The sequence below is a fragment of the Mercenaria mercenaria genome, chromosome 18 (genome assembly GCF_021730395.1).
Source record: "Mercenaria mercenaria strain notata chromosome 18, MADL_Memer_1, whole genome shotgun sequence".
Classification (NCBI taxonomy): Eukaryota; Metazoa; Mollusca; class Bivalvia; order Venerida; family Veneridae; genus Mercenaria; species Mercenaria mercenaria.
Genome location: NC_069378.1, coordinates 34,551,328 through 34,576,728, shown reverse-complemented (window position 1 = coordinate 34,576,728; position 25,401 = coordinate 34,551,328). Strand labels below are relative to the sequence as shown.

General features: G+C 35.4%; 1 protein-coding gene across 1 annotated transcript in view; it reads left to right on the top strand.

Moving 5' to 3' along the window:
* The first annotated feature begins 734 nt into the window (after window positions 1-734).
* The window catches only part of LOC123538447 (zinc finger CCCH domain-containing protein 15-like), a 34,196-nt gene continuing 9,529 nt past the window's right edge, over window positions 735-25,401 (top strand). The window contains exons 1-7 of the mRNA XM_045322553.2: window positions 735-890; window positions 13,290-13,388; window positions 14,045-14,141; window positions 17,865-18,008; window positions 19,721-19,812; window positions 22,935-23,040; window positions 23,707-23,783. Of these exons, the coding sequence (XP_045178488.2) occupies window positions 816-890; window positions 13,290-13,388; window positions 14,045-14,141; window positions 17,865-18,008; window positions 19,721-19,812; window positions 22,935-23,040; window positions 23,707-23,783 (690 nt within the window). The 5' untranslated portion in view covers window positions 735-815. The remainder of the gene's footprint in view (window positions 891-13,289; window positions 13,389-14,044; window positions 14,142-17,864; window positions 18,009-19,720; window positions 19,813-22,934; window positions 23,041-23,706; window positions 23,784-25,401) is intronic.

The following is a 25,401-nucleotide window of genomic DNA, read 5'->3' as shown; positions in this document are numbered from 1 at the left end:
AGACACCCGACATGATACCCCCCCCAGTCACATTATACCGACACCGGGCTGACCAGTCCTAGCACTATCCTCTTAATACTGAGCGCCAAGCGAGGAAGCTACTTGTACCATTTTTTTACGTCTTTGGTATGACGTGGTCGGGGATCGAACCCACGACCTCCCGCACTCGAAGAAGACGCTCTACCACTAGGCTACTGAGGCGGTTGAACATCTACTGATCGAGTACTGACTAGAATGTATATGTTCAACAAAATTACGAGAAACTTTTCCATTGTCATTTGCAGAACAGTAATCATGATCAACAAAAATATCTCTTTGGTTTTCACTTAAATCTTTTATGTTTAACAAAAATATAAGAAACATTTTCACTAGCATTTTAAAAGAAGTTATCACAATCAGTTAAAACTTCTACTGAGTTTTGACTCGCAGTGGTTGAAACTTTAATTTGTAATGCAACTATCACCTTTTCCTGTTGTAATGGGTCTATCAACAACCTGAGCACCCTACAGCTTTTTAGTGGTTACATATCCTCCTGTCGTCCTAGACAGATCAGTGAATAGTTTTAAAAATATCATCTATTGCATATTATATAAAATGAAGGTGTAGGAACCAAAGGTAACCTCTCCATTTGCTTCTCTATTGAAGAGATATAGCTCTTTATGGAAATAAAAGATTCTGAAAATATGATGAAATAAGAACAGCCTGATTTAATGGTGTTCAACCTGTAACACCACGGTACCTGCTCTCGTACGGCTTTTATTCCATGTTTGAAACACACTTCCGGCAGCCAGGATTGTGCAAGGAACAGTGAAATAATGCCTCCAAAGGTCAAGAAACCAAACGAACCTTCAAAGAAGACAGAGCAGAAGAAAAAGGAAAAGATAATAGAGGTAGAGGACGTATCAAAATTACCAAAAGTCTGTTTTTTTGGGAAAAGAGTGCATTTTTAGTGCAAGTGCACCGGTAGTCGGATAGGGGAAGTGGAGAAAAGAAATCGGTTCTAAGTCGTAAATAACAATATGTGTCGGGAACTTTGAATAACTGTTTGTCTGTTGTCTGTTTTATCAACAATAACTTCATTAAATATATCTTGAAATAAGAGCAACTGATAAGCTGGCTGTTTCATAAGGCGTATAAATAGCAACCCCAACTTGTATTGGTCTTGTAGAATCTTCTTCAGTCCTGCAGGGCTCGCGCTGGCATTCGCCAATTGAGCCACTGGCTCAAGAAAACGAAAATTGGCTCAATAAAATTCCGATTGGCGAAAATCGTCAAAAAGTATTACTTTGGACTTTTGGGGAAAACCTACATACTAAAAATAGACCAAATTGGTAGTTTTCGACCTCGCTTTGAAATATTGCGTGACTGATTTTCCAATACATTGCCGAAGGCGCTCCAGCGAGAGATAATTGTTGGGCACAGTCTACTTGACTGGTACTTTTAGAAGCGGGTCATGGTCGCAGTTTGTCAGCTGTGTGGCAATTAAAAGGATGACACCTTCGTCAATTGACTATGATTGCAGATAATCGTTAAACAAACAGCGGTCGAATGCAATGAAGATCACAGGCGGCGCCTTTCAAGAGATTATCGAGTAGTTTGATTTGTACAGGGTCGGTAAACAAAATCAAAGGAACCGTTGTCTCTAAATAATTTCGGTAATTGACTTTATTTGTCATAATGATAATCGGTAATTTATTGGTGAGCATTGTCGAGTAAATTATTGAAGTTATATATACTGATGTTCCTTGCTTATTTCATTTCTGCTTGAAATTGAAAAACATGGCATCAAAACGTAAAATTGACTCTGGCATTTATCCTCCTGCTAAAAATTCAAAAACAGAAAGATCTTTTTTGGATAGTTGGAAATCTGGCAATGCTTGGTTAACGTTTGATTCTGAAACTAAATGCATGTACTGTAACCTTTGTAAGAAGCACAGTAAATCAAATACATTCACTTCTGGGTGCCCAGTCATGAAGAAAGATGCTGTCACCAAGCATGCTAGAAGCAAAGGTATTGTTAATACGCGGAAAGCCCGAGCGGGGCCAAAGGCCCCACGAGGGCTTGGAGCGCTTTTAGATAACATGTATGACGTATGTGAAATATATGAAACAATAATGAAAACAAATAAGAAAAATATTTCCAATACCATGCAAATTGAATTTCGTCTCCAGCTGTCATGGGGGCCGCCATTTTGAAAGTCTTGATTATTTAGGCGCTTATTGGTCAAAGTTAGACGCAATCGCTCATTGAGTAAGACCGGAAATGTTGACTTTTGGAAAATTTAATTACGACAATATTTACAACAAACTAAATGTGTGTATTTTTATCTTTCTGGGCAACTTCATCAATCTGTCACCGGTCTGATTTTATATGGTGAAATTCTACTTGAAAAATGAGCAAATTACGACGTGAACGCTACAAAAAAATGCTGCTATATGACGTCATCGGCGTCAGTGAAAACATTTCTGCGGTCCACTATTTATACGACATAATAGACTTGAAGGGTACTGAATTATTTCGAGTGTTGAACAGTCCTACATTCACCTGCTTACTTATCTCCATTCTTTTCACTGACCAACAGTTGGGAAATGCAAATCATACAAATGTCTAAGCAGTACCAAAATGCTATGATATGCTATTATAAATGTCATAAGAGGATGGCAGTGGTATAGGGCAATGTTATCTTTTTTAGACCTTTAATATCAACAATAAAGAATTCAATGTCTACATATCTTGTTTGTATCAAGAAAGGAGCCTTATTTTATTCCATTGATTTTCTGATAGCTGATTTTTGTTTAAATTAATGAAAGTGATACAAATATAATAATCACTTATTCTGAAAAAAATACTTTGTGAGTTAACCCTATTGTATTTCAATTATTTTGCAAAATTACATATGCATGAAAGTTATTTTAATTGGAAATTTACTGAATCACAGATTGCACGTTCGGATTTTCTTTTTGCACGCAGTTGGTGAAAAAGATATCCAGTAGCCATCTTTCACTTGAAAATGTTTTATCTAGGCCTATTAACTTCAAATGCATAAACGCCTCATCAAATGTATTCTTCATGTGAGGAAGCTATCCAGCTGGCTTACGGAAGGTCGGTGGTTCTACTCCGGTGCCCGCTCGTGATGAAATAATGCACAGAGGGGCACCTGGGGACTTCCTCCACCATTATATTTCGATTTCCTTGAAAGCTTGAAGTGAATAGCCTCCTGGAAAAAACACACTGGTAGCATGAGGGGTGCTGCACGGTCACATTTCATTACCTTCCATGAACAACTATATCAAACTGAGACTGCTGTCAATGTGGTTGCACCTCATAGTCCAGACTCATTCAAATTATTTTACTATTTTATCCGCCAAATAGGCCTATATAACACGGTTTTTCATGAATTGCATCTTTACTGTAAATACTTTATTAAGCTTAATTTAACTTGTGACGGTCTTTCCGCGTCATAGGTAGCACCTAATTTCATATTAGTTTATTAATAGTTTTGTACATGTATGTAATTACAATTGCTCAAGTTGAAAGTCTCTTGTTTAAAAGACCAAATTTAAAGTTATGTTGTCTTTTTAACAAAGTAAATTTGTTAGCCATAACTGCAATTTCTAGTTTGCACAGGGCAAATGCAGATGCTATCTATTCTAAGGTTCTCCAGCTTCTTTCCCAGAAAGGCCTTGATCTTTCAAACCTTTGTGGTGTTTGCACCGACGGTGCATCTGTGATGATTGGCTCTAAGAGTGGTGTGGTGACCCGTCTGAAACAGTCTGTGCCTGGGGTGCTCTCTTCCCACTGCATCGCCCATTGTCTGGCTCTGAGCTGTAGTACTGGGGCTGATACCATTCCTTACCTTGTGAAATTCCAGGAAATCCTCAATTCTGTCTTTAAGTACTTCCATAACTCTCCTAAAAACATGTCTACTCTCTCTGCTATCCAATCTGTCCTTCAGAAGCATTCTACCAGATTTCAGGTGTTCCATACCAGATGGCTCAGTTTTGAAGGTGCTGTTAGTGCTATAGTCAGCAACTATTCCAGTCTTCTCTCTTGCTTTCTTGAGGAGAACTCTGGGAAAGCTTTATCTCTCTACAAACCTATTGCCACATACAAGTTTTTGTATGTTGCACACTTTCTGGCTGATGTTCTTTCACCACTTGCCATTCTCTCCAAGATGTATCAACAGAAGAACCTGATGTTAATGTTTTGTAATGTCTGTCATGTACAAACATTGTTTTGTTCTGGTTGTTAACTGTTTAGTGTTTGTATTTAGTGTTGTAACATTTTATGTGTGATGAAATGGTTGTAAAATAAATTATATGAAACAGTTAAAACTCTGATTTATCTTATCTGCTATATATGTTACAGTATGTTACAGTATAGTTATGTTCTCCCAGTTAACAACCAAAAATAATGCTCAAAATAGCTATCATAGCACCATTCACACTTGAAATTCACAAAAGTTTTCATCCCGAAAACAGCCCCGCGCCACGCCCCACAACCGCGACATCCCAGGCCCTTCCCCAGAAATTTTTTAAGGCGCTGGGGTGTTTGCGCGGCAGGATAAGGGGTGGGTGCGGGAGGGGTTTCCTCTCCCGTGTTCGATTTTTTTAAAAAGTCGAACCCAAATGGTGCTTTTTTAAGTATACCATATGCAAAAAAAACACAACATGTATTTCATTACTTCTACATTTTCACATTATCATATAACCATCAATATATCATATACACTACACAGATGTCCACTTCTTTTATAAGTATTTTCGAACAACACATATGTCCTTCCAATTCTTTTGTACTAACACTAACAACAAATAGGCATTTTTTTTTCATGTAAGTGTCTGTCTTTGGCACTGTGCCATTCCTTTACTGCACCACTGAAATTAAAGTCATTCATTTTTTTGTCCCTGCATGGACACCATGAGTAAGGCATTAAGCGCTTTCATGCTCACTGGTGAATGGTGGGGGTCTTTACACTCTGAACTGCTGAAACCTCTCACAATCTGAAAGTACAAAAAAAAGTATTTGTTATTTTCCCAGAGCAAGGATAACCAAGGATGGATTTATATTGTAGAAGTCCCTAAGATTTGACATTTGTGTTCTTCTGCACAATGAACTGCAACAGTATTTCTGTTAAATATTTGTTGGTGTTAACAACACCATTGCAGCTTTTTTACACACAGAAGCAGGTTCTGTATTTCAAGTTTAACTATGTATTTTACTGCAAGCAGCAAGTTTCAGAAAGAACATGATTGTATACACACCAGCTGTGGACGTTGGTAGAAGCAGTCCCACTGTAGCGACTTTGCACAGGTTTTGGTGAGACTCGGACAGATTACCAATAATCCACTCCATTGTGCTCAAAGTGTTCATCTGTGGTAAGGGTGGCTTTCGCCTGTGCCCATTCAATAACCGCACAGTCTTGTTCAAGGGAGAAGTGTGATGAAAGAGCCTGAAATGAAACATAAGTTACAATGACATGTTTCAATGACTTGACAAAATGAATCATAACTTTTTTGTTGTTGATAGTTTCTTGTTTGTTTTTTCTTCTAAAATTCTTTGGTTCATGATGCTGTAAATATATTCAGTAAATAGAAATTCTAAATAAATCAATGTTTATTTAGCATAGAAATATTGACTTCCTTGAAATACAGCAGAAAAGAATTCATTCATCCCTTTTACTGACTAGCCCGGTTCTTTACGTGAGAAAGTAGGCAGTTTATTACTGGTCTTTCCCAGGAACGATGGTTAGGTAACCTGCCCTAAATTTTGTAATTCCACTGAAACTTGTATCATTTGGTCTTTTCATGTTTACTTTGAGAGATACAAAAGCAAAGTGAAACAAAAATATCATAGTAGATAAAGTTTAATATTTAGAAATTAACAGCACCTTAAACAATACAGGACAATACAGTAGTAATTAAACATCCTCGAAAAAGTTTGCTTCAGTTCATCCGGAACATTGATTTCAAACTTCAAACAGTCAAAGAATCACTGGTCATTTTAATACAGTTGCCTTTCTCAACTAATTATTACACGATAACAATTAACTTACCCATGCATGCCGCCACCAACTGTTATTAACTAATTATATTCCAATCACTCCTGTTCCAATTAACCGCAAACTTGTGAAAACACAGACTTTCATCAACACGTGTCGTATTTAAACCCTTATCAGCTGATCAGTACACGGTAAACAGCTAGCTACACTGTGTATTCATAATTTACCTGAGGTATCTCGCGGGGATCGCTTACTGATTTAAGACGCTGCGCTAATAATTGAGGCACTGCGTGGGATATTTAAGCGCTGCGGGAAGCTATATTTCGTGTTTTAAGCGCCGCGGTAGCGCGGCGCCTTATGCGGCTGGGGAAGGGCCTGCATCCAATTGGCTCAAAGAAAATCTGACCCAGAGCAGGCCCTGGTCCTGGAACTCGTCTTCTATGTCTATTAAAGTATTCTACCAAATTACTAGTACACTTCCGGTGTAAAATGGTTGTTAAGCAGTAGAGTCATAATGATGGTTGATTAATAAATGTTACTGGTATCAAACCATGATGTCTATCCAACCGTGTCTTGAATCGTAATACATTAGGCCAGAGTTTTTTTATTTTTTGTTACTCGGATTTTGGGCAGAAAAATGTTGACAGGAGGAGGGAAAAAAATAAAAATAAAAAGGCAGTAAAATTACTAAAACAACAGACGATAAGTGATCACTTCAAAATGTGTTGCCTGAAAGGATTTCAAAACTACCTTAATACGCATTTAACTTGTAATACAAAGAAAATTACCATTCTGTGTTTAACTTTTTTATTATTTTGAAGGTTATAACACACTAAATAGCCACCACTATATATTCTATATAAAATGACAAGTTTTCACAATGCTGCAATACACACCTAGACCCATTTTAAATTTCTTTAACTTACATTTTCTTGTAGAGCAGCATTTATACTGTAAAAATGTCCAAAGAAAAGTAGGGGTCATGTTTGATGCAAGAAAAATATTTCTGGTCAAACGGACACACCGTAATTTTTACACTGAAATGACAACCACAATTTAGGGTAGGGGTGTATGAATAAATTTCACATGTTAAATCAGTTTGGAGTCTTTTTTTTTTCAACATGCAAATGCTACCAGTATGTCAAGTATAGGCATGCAATATGATTTCAACCAATATATAGCAATGATTTCAAGGAAAAATCCTTCTTACAGCAAAAAAAACTGAGAACTATTTGAATCCGCCATTATGCGACTACCATTTTTTCATAGGTGCTCAGGCTATTTAGTGTCTGTATGCCTTGAACATAAAATTGATGATTTCAAAAACTTTAACAAAATCACTCTTTGGGCATGGGTACTATTTGCCCTTGGTCATAACATCTCCGGCAAGTATTAAATTGATGATTGAATAGCAATTTTCAATGGTCTGATCGGCTGGTTTCATTTTTAGCATGTGCATACTTTTATTTTTAATTCATAAACTTTTCTGACCAAGATCTTTATTTAGTACACTTTAATATTTATCTGTTGTGTTATAAGTCAAACTGACACAATTTTATAGGTCATAAATTATGGTGACTTTCCAGACTTAAATGGTGCTGGAAGACCCCAGGTACTCCTCTGGGCATCATCTCAGGCAAGAATTGGCATCTGGGTAGAATGGCCTACCTTCCAGCCAGCTGGATATCTTTTTCACATGATGACCTGAGTGGGGCTCGATCCCAGAGTGGTCAGGGGCAAGTGATTCAAAGTCGGGCCACTTTTTTTATATTCGATGACCAGAAAATGACTGAAAGCATAAGTAGCTAGATAGGTCCCTGAAAAGGATTTGTATGCAATGGAATATATAGATAAATAACTCCAATCAGGTAACTTGTAATATATAACGAAATAAACACCAGTGCTCCTCAAGCTGTTACAGCAAGGCGACAAAAGAAGCAAAGAAACAATTACAGAAAAAGCAAAGAACCGGTTTTAATACAGTCCGATTCTGATAATGATTTTTTCGACAGCGGGAGCAACCACACATTAACATAACGCCGACTAATCTAGCTGATAACTCTGACAAAAATTATATAAAAATTTTCAATTTCTCAAACAGACAACTTTCTGAAAATGAAATCAAAGTCTTATTAAAGGGTCTCAAATTTACACCATCGCCAGAAACTAAAAATACTCAAGAGCTTATCACAGATGTTAATGAATTTCATCGAAGATTAAGATTAAAAGAATTTTTTCGTAATAAGGACATAATACAAGATGATTCATTAGTAAGAAACAAAAGCAGTTTTGAACCCCCAAAAGGAAAGAAATCAAATCCTTGAACAATACATCTCTACAACTATTTCTTTAATTTCAAATGACAAAACTAATTATGTACATCATAATATTTCTTTAAAAGAACGTAAAGCATTGAAGTCATTAGTAGAGGATAAAACTATAATCATTAAAGAGGCTGATAAAGGTGGTGGCATAGTAATTATGAACAAAGATTTTTATAAACATAAGATCTTAGAAATGTTGAATGATGATTAATTCTATAAAGTAAGGACTGATAAATGCAAACAGGACACAATGAAAAAGATAAAAAAGCTTATCAGTTCAAATAGTAATGGCATGACCAAAGACGAAATAAACTACTTACTGGACTTTGAATATAAATCTAGTTACTTTTACGGCCTACTTAAGCTTCATAAAAGTAAGCTAGTAAATGACAAATGTAAAGAAACGAAAGGTGAATATTTAGAATTATTTAATCCATCAGATTTAAAATTTAGACCTATTGTAGCAGGTCCAGCTTGTGAAACACAGCGGCTCAGTAACTTAATCGACATTTTGCTAAAACCATTCATTTTTAAAGTAAAAAGTTATGTAAGAGATGACCTAGATTTCTTAAACTATATTCCAAAGAAAGTTAATAAAAGTACCTTATTAGTCTCGTTTGATGTTACAGCACTCTACACAAATATTTTGCACACATTAGGTATAAAAGCAATCAAATACTGGCTACACACATACCCAGATTTAGTTCACAAACGGTTCACAAAAGAGTTTATCCTTGAAGCAATTAAAACTATACTTGAAAACAATAACTTTATATTTAATGATATTTTTTACAATCAAATTAAGGGTACGGCTATGGGCACAAAGTTTGCATCAACATATGCTACTTTAGTTTTAGCATTTTTAGAAGAAAATTTATATACCAAATTAGAACAGACATATGACTTAGAATTTGCACATTATATACGAGAAAACTGGAAAAGATACCTTGATGATTGCTTCATATTCTGGAATAAAACAAAGGAGGAACTGAAACGATTTCATGGAATTTTAAATGATCTTCATGAAGATATTTGTTTTACAATAGACTCAAGTAACCAAACATTACCATTTCTTGACATATTGGTCATCAAAAACGACACTGACATTAGTACAGATATATATTTCAAAGAAACTGATACTAAACAATAACTTAACTTTCATTCATCCCACCCAAAGCACACAAAAAGAAGCATCCCTTATAACTTGGCAAGACGCATTTGTACCATCGTATCAGATTCCAACCTTAAGGCTCGAAGACTTAAAGAACTATATTTTTCATTAATGAAACGAAATTACCCAAAGAGTACAATAAAAAAAGGAATTGAACTAGCTAACAGCTTACCAAGAGAAACTCTCCTCAGACCAGTTGAAAAAGATCTAAACGAAATCATACCCTATGTATCTACATTCAACCCAAATAATAAAGAGATGTTTAATGTTCTCAAAAACAATATATCAATTTTAGAGACTGACTCAATTATGAACGAATTATTAAGAGCCAATACTATCATTAGGAGCAAAAGACAGGCACCAAATTTGAAAAAACTATAAACTAGAGCAAAATTTTCTGAATTAAATATACAAAGAAACAACAGGGTTTACAAGTGCAATAGACCTAACTGTAACCTATGTAAACAAATAGAAGAATCTAATTCATTTAACTTTAATGGGAAAATATTTTACGTGAATGAAAATATGTCCTGTGATGTGAAAAATGTAATTTATGTTATGACGTGTAATGGCTGCCATGAATATAACATAGGTCAAACCGGAGACAAATTAAGAACTAGAAGAACAATTCATTCTCAACAAATTTGAGACCCTCGGTAAGACAATTACCTGTCAGTAGCCATATAGACTTTTGCTGTACAACAGAGCCAAAATTTACAATATTCCCATTTTATAAAATGAAAACTAACAGTTTATCAGCTAGATTAACAAAAGAAAAATACTTCATTGACTGTTTTAAACCGAAATTAAACATGCGGAACATTTCACATGATACGGATTGATAAATAACATTATAACGTCATTAACTCCCCTGTTTGACGTCGAAATTACGTCCCTTGTTTCCTTGACGTCAACGTCATTTCTATTGAATTAATTCCCTTTCTCTTATTGTTATATATTTAGACACACTGATGAGCCATTCACGGCGAAACTAGTTTGTGACTTTTATATTAAAATTTAAGAAAAACTAAGCGAGCGTGTGAAGTCATTTTATAATTTTACGATATTTTGTTCCCGTTCCGGGTTCTTTTTTATTTGTTATATATATATATATATATGTCTTCATAAGCATATCACATGGTTTTATCCCCTTCATAATAGGGTCCTTTCCTCAGAAAATATCTTTTAAATTATGCAGTTTTCCCCAAAAACTGACTTTACATATTAAGGTTTTTTATTCCCCTTTGCCCAAACACCGAGCTGTTTTTGCTCCAAATCACAGGCCTGGCCCCTTTCCCTCCTGGTTAACCCCCTCCCCCAAAAATCTGAAACGGATGACTCCTTTGGCAGCACTTTGTTGCTCCTATACGTCATCCTCATGTAAATATATAACTGCCAAAGGCATGTCAAATTCACATTCAATGTTGCCGTTGTTATTTACATCGGGTAAATCTATGTTTTTCTAACATTTTGAGACACCGTTACTGACCGTAACTTTTACAGAACTTGTTTTTCGTTGTTTTATTGTCTATATACTAGATCACAAACCAAATATTCCGCTTTTACATTGCGCATAAATCGTTCAAAGACAATCTTAAATTTCACTCAACAAGCAAGTTTTTGTTTACGTACGGGAGACGCTTCCATTTGAGCGGAAATTGCGCCTATATGACACTGACGGATAATGCGCTGACAAATATCCACGTTGTCGTCATCGTCAGAATGCAGCAAAACATTGATCGTCGCCCGAAAATAATTTTGAAATTTTTGAAATTTCAATTTTTATTTTTTCTGAAAATGACGGAAAATAGGGGCGGCGGGTCTGAGTAACGAAAAATCAAAGAACTCTGGCCTCAATAAAACAAATTCCAAAACAAAAAATTCCTACCTACCTACCCGAATTTTTTTGAGTATGTTACCGGAAACAAAGAATTTTTTTTAGGCCTAACCCAAAATGGCGGATCAGTAACAGAAAATACATGTAATACAGTAGGCATGAAAAAATCGCTATTTTCAGTGAAATAAGTATGTTTACAACATCATTTATGCATGTCCTTACTTATTTCCGTAATCCTAGCCTATCCTCATAAGGTTGTCTAGGAATACGGAACTTCCGTAATCCTAGTCAAAATAATTCGACGTTCAGATTGTTTTTATATTTATGATGGGGGCAATCTCAATGTCAAGAAAGACCAAAATAATGGAAGTTAAATCACAGTACACAGTCATGTAAAGTTATTGGTTTTATATGGCATGTAAACACATGGTAAACGTTGATCGTGTACAGTACATACATAGGTTTAAATCACCAGAAATGCGTAATTTTGGATATTATTTGAGAAGTTTTACATAAATCAATGAGGAATTTAATCCCCTTTCGATACATGTAAGTTTTATTTGAATTTATGGCCAATTCGTGAAATAATCGCCATTTAAACCTATAGCATGTGAAGCGTCGGCAACGATGAAAATTTCATCGGAAGTTGCTTCAACTATTTTGGCAATGTTGGCAAAAAGCCGGTCAATATGAGTATTGACCGGGCCAGCGGTCAGTACTGGTTAAAACCGGTCAATACTGGTCGATTCAATACTTTGGTCACTATTGGGTGGTCAATACTGGCCGATTCAATACTTTGGTCACTGTTGGGTGGTCAATACTGGTTTATTCAACACTTATACATAATGCATATTCACAGATTAGATCAAGCTGTAACAGTAATGTAAAAATTATAAAGCAGCCTGAATAATATTAAATTTTTTTCTTTAAAAATACAGTGGATTAGTGGTCAATACTGGTCGATTCAGTTTTGTTCCTTGGCAATGTGTCCTGGTCAGGCTCAGTTCTGGACAATATACTTAGACTGGTCAGTGGTCAATACTAGTTTATTAAATGCTTTTATAACCTTAAAGTATAGCCTTTATTTTGAATTAATTAAAAAAAAAAAATATTACTATAAATTACACTCACTGAAATGGCAGTACTGGTTAATTCAAACTTTGGTCCTACACAGTATCCCTGATCAACACATATATTGGTCAATACTGGTCATTTGAATACACAATTATGTACTTTGATTACATAACTAATTTTTTTTTGAATAAAGTTACCATGTTCATGTATCAACCAGTGCTGAAAAATTGACCACTTCTGACTAATTTGAGAGTATTACTTTGGTTGCCTGAACTAAATATAATGCATCATGCAAATACCTTCATCAAGCCCCAAATGCTCTTAACAGTCATTATTTAAATTGTTCATAAAGTCTGCAATTCGTGTGTTTGACGCGAGTGGGGATATTGCCCATAAAAAAATCTCAATATTTCCTAGGATCGCGTCAAATTAGTTGGACTATCGTAATCCTAGAACCGGAGGCTAGGATTATGGTACTGTAATCGTAGCCACTGCTGCATATAATTGCAATACATGGGGGTGTACAGGCCCATGCCCATAAAACATCTTTTCTATCTCACATGAGATAAATATCCTGATGTAGTCCCTTCTATTTATGGAATGAACAAAGGTCCATTCATGATTGAGCCGCCATTGGAGAAGTCAGGGCTATGAAGCTGTATCTTAGCAACAATAATGTGTATTGGATTGAAACTTCACACACTGCATCATAATCATTTGACTTACTAAAACTGAAATAAACAAGTTAGATAAAATTTTCCTGGTGTTATAACTCTGTCATGAGTTGGACTATACTGACATGGTCTAGTCAGTTCTTAAACTTCCTAAATGTTCATTTTCAGCTGTTGTTTGGACATGATCGTTGATTTTTTTCCTTTCAGGATAAGACATTTGGTTTAAAGAACAAAAAAGGCTCTAAGCAACAGAAGTTTATCAAGACTGTAACACATCAGGTGAAAAATGCTGGACAAAAAGTTAAGGTAAGTACTCAGGGCACTAGACAACTTTTGGGGACAGGTACCCATATCCTCAGGAAGGGGAATTTTTTTGACATTTTAAGACGAAAAGGGGAAGTTTAAGCCACGTATATGTAACTACTTTTCACACTTATTAATACTGTTTTCAATCATTCCTAACTGATGTGACTATATTGCAACAGAAATCTTCCGTAGAGGCACTATATAATATTAAAAGAAAGAGTTCATATCTATTTGTGTCAAACAACCGATCATTAGGGGAATTTTCTTCTGAGAAAGGGGAAAAAAACATATTATTTTAGGAGGGGAATGGTACCCATATTCGGCCCCAAAAATGGCCAAAAGAGTGCCCTGGTACTGTAAGTCATCTTTCACCAAATGACAGATTCAGGAAAAAGGTATCTTCATCAGACTTACCAAGCAGGATTCAATCCACTTCCATTGTTTGAAAAATGTTGTGAGAACTACCTTGTCATTTTTTTCAGTATCAACAAATTATAGATATTTTAAAGAAGCATAGTTGTGGGTTATTTGGTGACTACATGTAAAGAGTTTCAAATAGGAGAGATAACATCAAATCAAGGTGGCTAGTCTTTCTGAATTTCAAAAAAGCAGTTTTTCACTCAGCAGTACAATTTTACACTAACTTTACCTTCCAGCTTGAAGAGTTAAATAAACCTGGTGATAAGAAGGCAAAAGGAAAGGAAATAGATGAGTTAAATAAATTGTTCAAACCAGTACAGACTGTTGGAAAAGGTAGGTCAAACTGTTTTACATTTTTTCCTGTACAAGAAATCTATTACCGGTAACCTATATATGCTACTTAAGTTCAACAGTTCCTGTTCAGACCCAGGATATAACTCATGAGGCTTTTCAAATTCTGCATAATTATGTCCCTTTTCTTCTAAAAACATTAGATAATCAGGGCCAAGAAAGGTCACTGTGAATATATTAGAATAACGAATGTAAAAGAAATAAAAAAGAATATCTAGTCGGTAGCCAGACTACACAGTTCTGTGTGACATTGGACTGACTGACCAACAAACCAGTAAGGGTCATCTGCTGAATGTAAGCAGTCATATGAAGGTTGACCACTGTAGCCCAATGTGTTTTCCAGTTGTTTAACAGAAACATTTCCTGTCCCAAGGATGCTTCACCTGTGACATTTGACCTGTAGACCAGTAGGGATCATCAACCAATCACAGTCATCCTGTGACAGTTGAGTTGACAAATGTAGAACCTGTTGTGCAGAAATCATTATCAATTTCAAGGTCACAGAAAGCTAACTGTGTTTTAGAGTGATAACTGGTCACTGAGACCATGACTTTTGACCTACTGGTCCCCAAACCAATACTGACAATGAAGTATAACTACTGTAGGCTGAAGCAAAGGCAAACCAGTCTACCAGCGTACAAACTGACCATTGACCAACATTAGCATAACAGTATAATATCTATTGAATTGTTTGCTTAGGGTAACATTTCCAAAATGAGTAAGTTACAAAACATTAGTTAGGCTTTTACTTAAGTTTTAGCTCACCTTCGCACAAAGCACTTGTGATGTTTTTTAAGATGTTTGAATGTTCATCGTCTGTCTGTTGTCCACAATTTCTTCAAAGAACATCATTTGATTACCATTTCAACCAAAAGGAAAACCTTGAAACATCTTCTTCCCAGAAACTGCTGGCTCAGTTTAGAAATAATTCCATAGAGCTTTTCCTTGGGTGGCCCTCTGCTAATTCCTCTTTGCTCAAGTCAAGGTCAGTATGTCTTTTCCTGTCCGGTTCATTACTCTGTCATCCACCAAGAAATTTTAATATATTATTTTGCCTGAATGTTTCCCATAATGAGATGAAATGTCATGATAAACACCCTGACCCCTAGCTCAGATTGAGGTCACACTTGGAGGTCAAAGGTCAGTATTTTTAGCTCGACTGTTCATAGAATAGTAGAGCTATTGGACTCGCCCATGCGTCGGCGTCCGCATCGGCGTCCGCGTCCCGATTTGGTTAAGTTTTTGTATGTAAGCTGGTATCACAGCAACCACTTGTGGGATTGGATTGAAACTTCACACACTTATTCACTGTGATAAACTGACTTACATTGCACAGGTTCCATAACTCTGTTTTGCTTTTTTACAAAATTATGCCCCTTTTTTGACTTAAAAATTTTTGGTTAAGGTTTTGTATGTAAGCTGGTATCTCAGTAACCACTTGTGGGAATGGATTGAAACTTCACACACTTATTCACTGTGATAAACTGGCTTACATTGCACAGGTTCCATAACTCTATTTTGCTTTTTTACAAAATTATGCCCCTTTTTCGACTTAGAATTTTTTGGTTAAGGTTTTGTATGTAAGCTGGTATCTCAGTACTCACTAATGGGAATGGATTGAAACTTCACACACTTGTTCACTGTCATGATCTGACATGCACAAAGCAGGTCCCATAACTTTATTTTGCTTTTTTACAAAATTATGCCCCTTTTTCAGCATAGAAATTTTTGGTTAAGTTTTTGTATGTAAGCTGGTATCTCAGTATCCACTAATGGGAAAGGATTGAAACTTCACACACTAGTTCACTGTCATGATATGACATGCAGTGCAAAGGGTCAATAACTCAACTTTGCATTTTACAAAATTATGCCCCTTTTTGAACTTAGGAGTTTTTGGGTTAAATTCTTATATGTAAGCTGGTATCTCAGTACCCACTAATGGGAATGGATTGAAACTTCATACACTTGTCCACTGTCATGAGCTGATAAGCACTATGCAGGTTCCATAACCCTATTTTATTTTTTTACTAAATTATGCCCCTTTTTCGTGTTTCTTATTCATTCAAGCGACAAGGCTGTTAAATAGTCGAGCGTTGCTGTCCTCCAACAGCTCTTTTTTTTTTTTTTTTTCGGACCATATTTCAGTCATCCATGAAAAGATTTTTGACTTCAATAACACTTGGTATAAATGTCCCAATAATAAGGCGACATTTCATGCCCAGTACCCAAACAACTAGCTCTAAGGTCAAGGTCAGACATAGGGGTCAAAGACCAAGATTTTTTTTTCCTGTTTAGTCCATTCCCTCTGTCATCCATCAAGGAATTTTAATATTACTTGGCACCAGTGTTCCCCATAATGAGACAACATGTCTTGCGCAACATCCAGACTCCTTCCTGAAAGGTCAAGTTCATACTTTGAGCTCAAAGGTAAATTTGTTTTCCTGTCAGTAATATTACTTGGCACAAATGTTCCCCATAATTATGTGTCATGCACAACATCCAGAATAGGATTTTACTTAGCTAGGCCAGAGTAATGGTTCTTCGCTAAGTCCTTACAATTTGTGTTGCAAACATCTTAAAAAATATTTCACCTTGAGACATGACTAGGTGCAGTGACAAGAGTGTGGGGGTAGGGGGGGGGGGGTCACCTGTGTCCTATGGACACAAATCTAGTTTATATATAGCACAATATTGTATATGCATCATTGACAGATATCAGATCATAAGGTTATATTGCATCTGAGTTAATTAATCATTTGCCTTCCACCCCATAATCACATGTTTTTACAAGCCTGTATTTTGTGGAAACTTTGAAAATCTTCCCGCCAGGAAATGCTGTCCCTACTTCAGATAATTTAGCAGATATATTTCTGTAGAACTGTTCAAGCAAGAAATGAAACTCAGTTGAGCAACCTAGAGACATTATGGCCATCTTGTTAAGACTTGTTTCTTAGCTCGACTTTTCATAGAAAAAGTAGAGCTATTGCACTCGCCCTGGCATAGCCGTCGCCATTGGTTAAAGATTTTGATAAAGTCAGATGTCTCTGTTACTATCAAGGCTATTGACTTGAAACTTTAAATAAATATTTACTATCAAAGCCTACACATGGAGAAACAATCTGATGGAGAAACAATCTCCATAACTCTGATTTGAATTTTGACAGAGTTATGCCCCTTTTTAACTTAGAATTTTTTTGGTGAAAGTTTTTGATAAAGTCAAATATCTCTGTTACTATCAAAGCTTTTGACTTGAAACTTAAAATAGTTATTAACTATCAAAGTCTACACCAAGAGATACAATTCCCATAACTTTGATTTGAATTTTGACAGAGTAATGCCCCTTTTTAACTTTTTTTTTGTTAAAGTTTTATAAAGTTTTTATTGGCAAAGCTCTAATTTCTAATATTTGGAGTCAAGCACTGAAAAAAGCCAAGCATGCTGTCTTACGGACAGCTCTTGTTATGTTTAGGGCAACATAATTGCACTGTGCATACCAGAAGTTAAGAAGTAGATAGAAAACAGAATAAGATAATCATGAGTGATCAGAGATTCAGGATTTATAACTGGATTTATAACAAAATTGGTTACACTAAAAAAAAACAAAAAAACAATTCTTTTAGGCCTGAGTAAAAATTGGTATTTGCTAAACATGAATCTGAGTGCATTGTGTGTAAATGATTAATTGTAACTTTAATATTTGGACAGGTGTTGACCCGAAGTCTGTTGTATGTGCTTTCTTCAAGCAAGGGCAGTGTACTAAAGGTGATAAATGTAAATTCTCACATGACCTCAACGTTTCACGGAAATCAGAAAAGAAGAATCTGTATGAAGATGTGCGTGATGATGAGGGTATGTTGCATGATTGATACATTGTTTGTGATTATGTGTAGGGGTTGACAAGGCTTTGAATATCAAGCTATCAGCTTGAATATTAAGGTAACAACTTGTTATTGTAAAAAACTTTATTTTATCAAATTTCTCAAATTTGCCCTACTTTACTTATTTGTGAAAAGTTAAATTCAGGACATGAAAGGTGAAACTTGAATGCAATCATTGTGTATGAAATCTAGTTATTATTTCCCCCCGCCCTTGCAATTGCCTTTTTTTCTTATAGCTAGGTTAGATTGTGTAAATCATTACTGCAATGTATTGCCAATCTGATAAGATATCCAGTAGCTAGGTGGTTAAGGTTACTGACTTGAAATCATTTGCCCCTCATGATGTGGACTAGAAACTTGGGATGTAGCATTCTTCATGTGAGGAAGTTATCAAGCTGGCTAACAGAAGGCGGATGTTTCTACGTAGGTGCCTGCCCATGCCTTAAATAATGCATGGAGGGGTGCCAAGAATTAGCACAAAACTTTATTTTATCAAATTTCTCAAATTTGCCCTACTTGCACCAATCAAGAGCTGGAAAAGTGGCCATATGACCTACAATGTTGGTAAAGACCCAACAAAACGTATTGGTAAAGATCAAACAAAAAACAGAACAGACTGATAAAATATCTATGACTGCATCTGCAAGGGTACATTAATATTTAGAATTATTCCTTGAATATGTAACTGAATTACAGCCTTAACAGAATAATGATTACTGGATATGTGTCTTTGTTGGCAGGACACGGTCTCTGGTTAAGTTTATATAATTTCAATATTTCACAAAGGCTTCAAGTTCACAAAGGATGAAACTCTCAAATTATTCAGAATATTAGCGAAAGTAAAAAAAGGTACCCTTGAACAATAAGATGTAGTGTTTCACAGCATCTGTGACAGCTATGACATTGTCATTTACTTATGGCAAATAAGTGTATTAATCAGTTTCCAGGAACTAAGTTGTTATTGTGTTGTATAAATATGTGAGCAATTCATAAAAACATTAACCTTATTTTTCATGTCGGGGTCCTCCGTCACCGACTGTTTAAGATTGCTGACTATGAACCATTTGCCCCTTACCAATCAGGGTTTGAGCCTTACTCGTGGCATTGAATTCTACATGTGGGGAGCCATCCAGCTGCCTTACGAAAGGTCGGTGATTCTACCTAGATGCCAGCTTGTTATTAAATAATGCACGGAAGGCGATCTGGGGTCTTCCTCCACCATCAAAGCTGGAAAGTTGCCATATGACCTATGATAGTGTCAGTACAACGTTAAACTCTACAAAAACAAAACTTGTTTTCCTGTCAGAGATAGCAGATATGAATCTTGAATAAAAGCATAATACAGTGGTCGTTCAAAATGTCCTAAGTATTTCCTTGTGCTCCATTACAAAAACTGTTACTGTAAAACTTATTTCCCTTAAATGGATTTTAAAAATTTAATACAGGACATGTTTCAGGTGTGCCATTCAATTTCGCCAGACAAACTGAGTCTGAAACATTGAGTGCAGTAGGGCTTTCAGCTCTTAAGGGGTTGTGGTACTCATTGTATGAAGTTAAGGGCTTGGAAGTCATAGGGCTCTATTGGTTATGAATGGGCATTAGTATTTATGAACTAACCAGAAGACAGTTTCTTCATTTATGAAACATTTACTCTTATTTGATGTCTATATTAATGTTTTTTAGACAAGATGGAAAATTGGGACGAGCAGAAGCTTGAGGAGGTTGTCAACAAAAAGCATTCAGAAGCAGAAAAGGCAAAACCTAAAACTTCAATTGTAAGTATTTGTTGGTATTTGTTGACCATTAGGCAAAACCTGAAACTTCCAGTGTAAGTATTTGTTGACCATTAGGCAAAACCTGAAACTTCCATTGTAAGTATTTGTTGACCATTACTTCCATTGTAAGTATTTGTTGACCATTAGGCAAAACCTGAAACTTCCATTGTAAGTATTTGTTGACCATTAGGCAAAACCTAACACTTCCATTGTAAGTATTTGTTGACCATAAGGCAAAACCTGAAACTTCCATTGTAAGTATTTGTTGACCATTAGGCAGAACCTGAAACTTCCATGGTAAGTATTTGTTGACCATTAGGCAAAACCTAACACTTCCATTGTAAGTATTTATTGACCATTAGGCAAAACCTGAAACTTCCATTGTAAGTAACTGTTGACTTAAAACTTCCATTGTAAGTATTTGTTGACCATTAGGCAAAACCTGAAACTTCCATTGTAAGTATTTGTTGACCATTAGGAAAACCCTAACACTTCCATTGTAAGTATTTGTTGACCATTAGGCAAAACCTGAAACTTCCATTGTAAGTATTTGTTGACCATTAGGCAAAACCTGAAACTTCCATTGTAAGTATTTGTTGACCATTAGGCTAAACCTGAAACTTCCATTGTAAGTATTTGTTGACTATTAGGCAAAACCTGAAACTTCCATTGTAAGTATTTGTTGACCATTAGGCAAAACCTAACACTTCCATTGTAAGTATTTGTTGACCATTAGGCAAAACCTGAAACTTCCATTGTAAGTAATTGTTGACCTAAAACTTCCATTGTAAGTATTTGTTGACCATTAGGCAAAACCTAACACTTCCATTGTAAGTATTTGTTGACCATTAGGCAAAACCTGAAACTTCCATTGTAAGTATTTGTTGACCATTAGGCAAAACCTGAAACTTCCATTGTAAGTATTTGTTAAGCATGGGGCAAAACCTGAACTTCCATTGTAAGTATTTGTTAACCATAAGGCAAAACCTGAAACTTCCATTGTAAGTGTTTGTTAACCATTAGACAAAACCTGAAACTCCATTGTAAGTAAATGTTGACCTAAAACTTCCATTTAAGTATTTGTTAACCATTAGGCAAAACCTGAAACTTCCATTGTAAGTATTTGTTAACCATAAGGCAAAACCTAAAACTTCCATTGTAAACCATGAGGCAAGACCTGAAACTTTCATTGTAAGTGTTTGTTAACCATTAGGCAAAACCTAAAACTTCAATTGTAAGTATTTGTTAACCATGAGGCAAAACCTGAAACTTCCATTTGTAAGGGTTTAATAGCCATTAGGAAAAACATGAAACTTCAATTGTAAGTATTTGTTAACCATGAGGCAAAACCTAAAACTTTCATTGTAAGTACATTTTTATGCCCCCCGCATCTACTGATGCGGGAGGCATAAAGTGATTGTCCTGTCCATCCTGCGAGAGGCATATAGTGATTGTCCTGTCCGTTCGTTCGTCCGTCCGGTTAACCAAACGGGACCGTTTTGTCTAGCATCAATACCCCTTACTAGAATGACATGATACTAATACAGATGTAACCTGTGACCATTCCTCATCTTCAAACATCACCTGACCTCAGTTTGACCTTGACCTCGTTTTGGAAAATCTATCGACAAGGATGCCAGCGGGGGCATCAAGCGTTTATTGAACACAGCTCTTTGTTATTTGTTAACCATTAGGAAAAACCTGAAATGTTTTGGTATTTCTGTTAACTGTTAAACAAAACCTGAAACTTGCATTGTAAGTTTTGTTAACCATTAGGCAAAACCTGATACTTCCATTGTAAGTATTTGTTAACGGTTAGGCAAAACCTGAAACTTCCATTGGAAGTATTTGTTAACCATGGGACAAAGCCTGAAACTTCCATTGTAAGTATTTGTTAACCATTAGGAAAAACCTGAAATTTTTGGCATTTTTGTTAACTGTTAGGCAAAACCTGGAACTTTTGGTGTATTTGTTAACTCTAAGGCAAAACCTGAAACTTCCATTGTAACTATTTGTTAACTCTAAAGCAAAACCTGAATCTTCCATTTTAAGCATATGTTAACTCTAAGATAAAACCTAGAACTTCCATTGTAAGCATTTTGTTAACTCTTAAGGCAAACCTGAAACTTCTGTTGTATTTGTTAACAATGAATTAGGCAAAAGCTAAATCTTCCATTGTAAGTATTTGTTTACCATTGTGAGTATTGGTTAACAGTTAGGCTAAAGCTAAAACATCTATTTTAGATATCTGTTAACAGTTAGGCAAAAGCTAAAACATGTATTTTGGGGCCTCTGTGGCAGAGTGGTTACGGTCGCTGACTTCAAATCACTTGCCCCTCATCGATGTGGGTTCGAGCCTCACTCGGGACGTTGAATTCTTCATGTGAGGAAGCCATCCAGCTGGCTTACGGAAGGTCGGTGGTTCTACCCAGGTGCCCGCGCGTGATGAAATAATGCACGGAGGGGCACCTGGGATTTTCCTCCACCATTAAAAGCCGGAAAGTCGCCATATGACCTGTCATGTGTCGATGCGACGTTAAATCCAACAAAAACAAAAAAAAACATGTATTTTAAATACATTTGTATCTGTTAACTGGCAAATGCTAAAACATCTATTTTAAATATCTGTTAACAGGCAAAAGCTAAAACATCTATTTTAAATATCTGTTAACAGTTAGGCAAAGCCTATAACTTCAGTTGTAAAAGCTAAAACTTACATTGAAAGTATGAGCTAACTGTTCAACAAACTTGAAATGTCAATTGTGAGTATTGGTTTACCATTTAACAAATCCAAAAACCTACATTTTAAGTATTTGTAAACCATTAGGCAAATGTTAAGCTTCCGTTGTGAGTATTAGTTAACCAATAAGCAAAACCCAAATCAACCAAATGTTGTACATGTAAGTATTGGTTAACCATTAGACAAAACCCATATCCATTAGGCAAAAGTCAGAACTTCCTTAGTGAGTATTTATTAGCCATTAGACAAAGCCTAAGACAGCCATTTTCAATGATTTTGAGATATTTGTTAGGCAAAGAGTAAGATCTATTGCTTTCAAAGTTTATAACTATAGAAAAATGAAGTTATTTGTGTTTTTATATGAATTTATGTATATTTTCAGATTTGCAAATTTTTTCTAGAAGCTGTAGAAAATTGTAAATACGGCTGGTTTTGGACATGTCCGAATGGTGGAAATGATTGTAAATACAGACATGCGCTGCCCCCAGGTGAGTAGATTAATCCTAAATACAAGCTTCCATATTACTCATAAGTAGACTTTGTGTTCAGCCATACTGTTTACAATACCGTTGAAATACAGGTATGATTTCATTTGTATCAGTACCATTCAATTTCGTTAGTAATGGTATCCTAACTCTTCATTCCATCACATTTAACATCTGTGCAGTACACCTAGCAGTTATTTATGGACAAAGAGCAAATAGATATTGAGAACAGGAGGTAGATATTTTCTGTGCTGAGAAAAACATTGACTTTCCATCTAAGTAATTATTCCATCAAGTATTCAGGAAATATTTATATAAAGATTTTGAACGATGAAATTCAAAAATTGAAAAAATATCATATGGCAGAAATTCAGCTCAATTTATATGTGGTGCCATTGTTGATTATACATATACTGTGAAGTAAATTGCTGTTATTGCTACACTGATACTGTCAGTTACTAGCAGAGATCAGTTCAGTACTGGCATAGAACAAGGGACAGATGATTGAATTACTGATGAAAACAACATAATACCAAAACTAAACAAGATATCAATGTGTAATAGTGATTATTGAGTTTAAACTTTGAAATGCTGTATGTCTGACACTGGGTATGTTTTGTCTGTGATTCACTACTAAATCAAAAGCTAGTTCATAATATATATTTTCAGGATTTGTATTAAAAAGAGATCAGAAGAAAGAAGAAAAGGAAGAAAAAATTTCTATAGAAGAACTGGTGGAAAAAGAGGTAAGTTTTAGAATATACATGTATAAAATGTCAATGTAGTATATATGCAAAATTAGATGTTTAAGGTATTTCCGCAAATTGAAATTAGAATCCATGTGAAAAATCAGAACCCTCGAAACAGCTTTCGAAATGCAAGGACACAAAAAATATATGATAAAAATTGAAAAGATATATCTGTAGGTAAACTCGCGAGCAAGAAAGCTACGCTGAACCCTATCTCCACAGTGCTTTGGAAGGAAATAAGTGAACATTTTTGGTGCAAAATTTCGGTATCGTATGCAACCTAAATTGCTATAAAACGTTTATTTTCAAATCAAAGAAATGCCAAAATAGTGCACACGAGCGTTACTTTTTCAAGAAAATGTCGTTAAACATTCTAATGCGCAAAACACGTGCACAGTTTTTCTAAAATATTTCGCCGCCATGTTTATTTCAAGGAATAAAATATATGATTGTTCTTTTACCTGAGATTTCCTTACTGAAATATGTATGTCTCCTTATTCATGGTTAGAGATATCCAGTTAGTACAGTTTTTCACTGTCCGATCTCCTTAATCTGTTACCGATCCTTTACATTTAAAGAATAAACGCAATGTGTAATGATAATTTTTCGCTTTACACACCTCCCTTGGACAAGAAAGCCTTTTCACTTAAAATTTGTAAGCATCCGCTGACAAAATATTACTGAAAGATCGAAACTTTTTCTAAAATAAAGTTTAATTTCAATCACTTTCAAAAACTAGAAATATTACACATTGTGTTGAATTTATAAATAAAACAAAAATCCCCAAAATAAACAATTTTAGATCTTTTCCGGGAACTATACGTTTCAGCCGAACAACGCATTTCAAGATGACACAAACTGATTTCTCTTCGTAAACAATGTCAAAGTTCACCTGAGGAACATTGCTGAAAAAGTAAAAGTGCTTACTTGTTTCAGTTTTACGTCCTGTAGAAAACAATCAACTTTCAACTTTAAATGCATAGATGTTCTATAATTATTCCACTATAAAAAATTGTCCGATCTTTTCCGTGAGAAATAAAACAAAGCAAATTTAACTATTTGTTTATACTTCAACCATGTGAAATTAAAGGCATGTATTATCACGAGACTCCCGTGCATTTTGAACCTCGTGGTGAATAAACTGAAAGTATGGTGTCTCAGTTGAGTCAGTTATTTGTTCATTTCAGAGAACATACATTAAAGAAGTGTTTATAAGATTATGCCTGTGTACGAATATTTATAAACAAGTGTGCACTCGGCAAATAGCAAGTCTATCATTTCCAGGTGTATACTGAACACTGATCCCAATGTTCGTAATTTTCAGATAAAGAACTCATTATCCTTGGTTTCGTAGACAGTCTTAGTACTGGACTGCTGTTTCTGCTGTCAACACAGTAATGTAAAGTCAATGTCCATTTCTATGCCGGAATTTCAATGCACATTTATTATCAGTTTAAATCTATGAAAATGTGAAAAAATATCATTGTTTAACGAAGAACCAAGATGCAGAAAAGTTACTTTCGAGATATTGCTGATTTTAATCATCAGGTTTTTGCGTGAGAAATTCAACTAATTGCATTTTGTAAAATGTTTCGTAGTTATCTACAGCTGTATA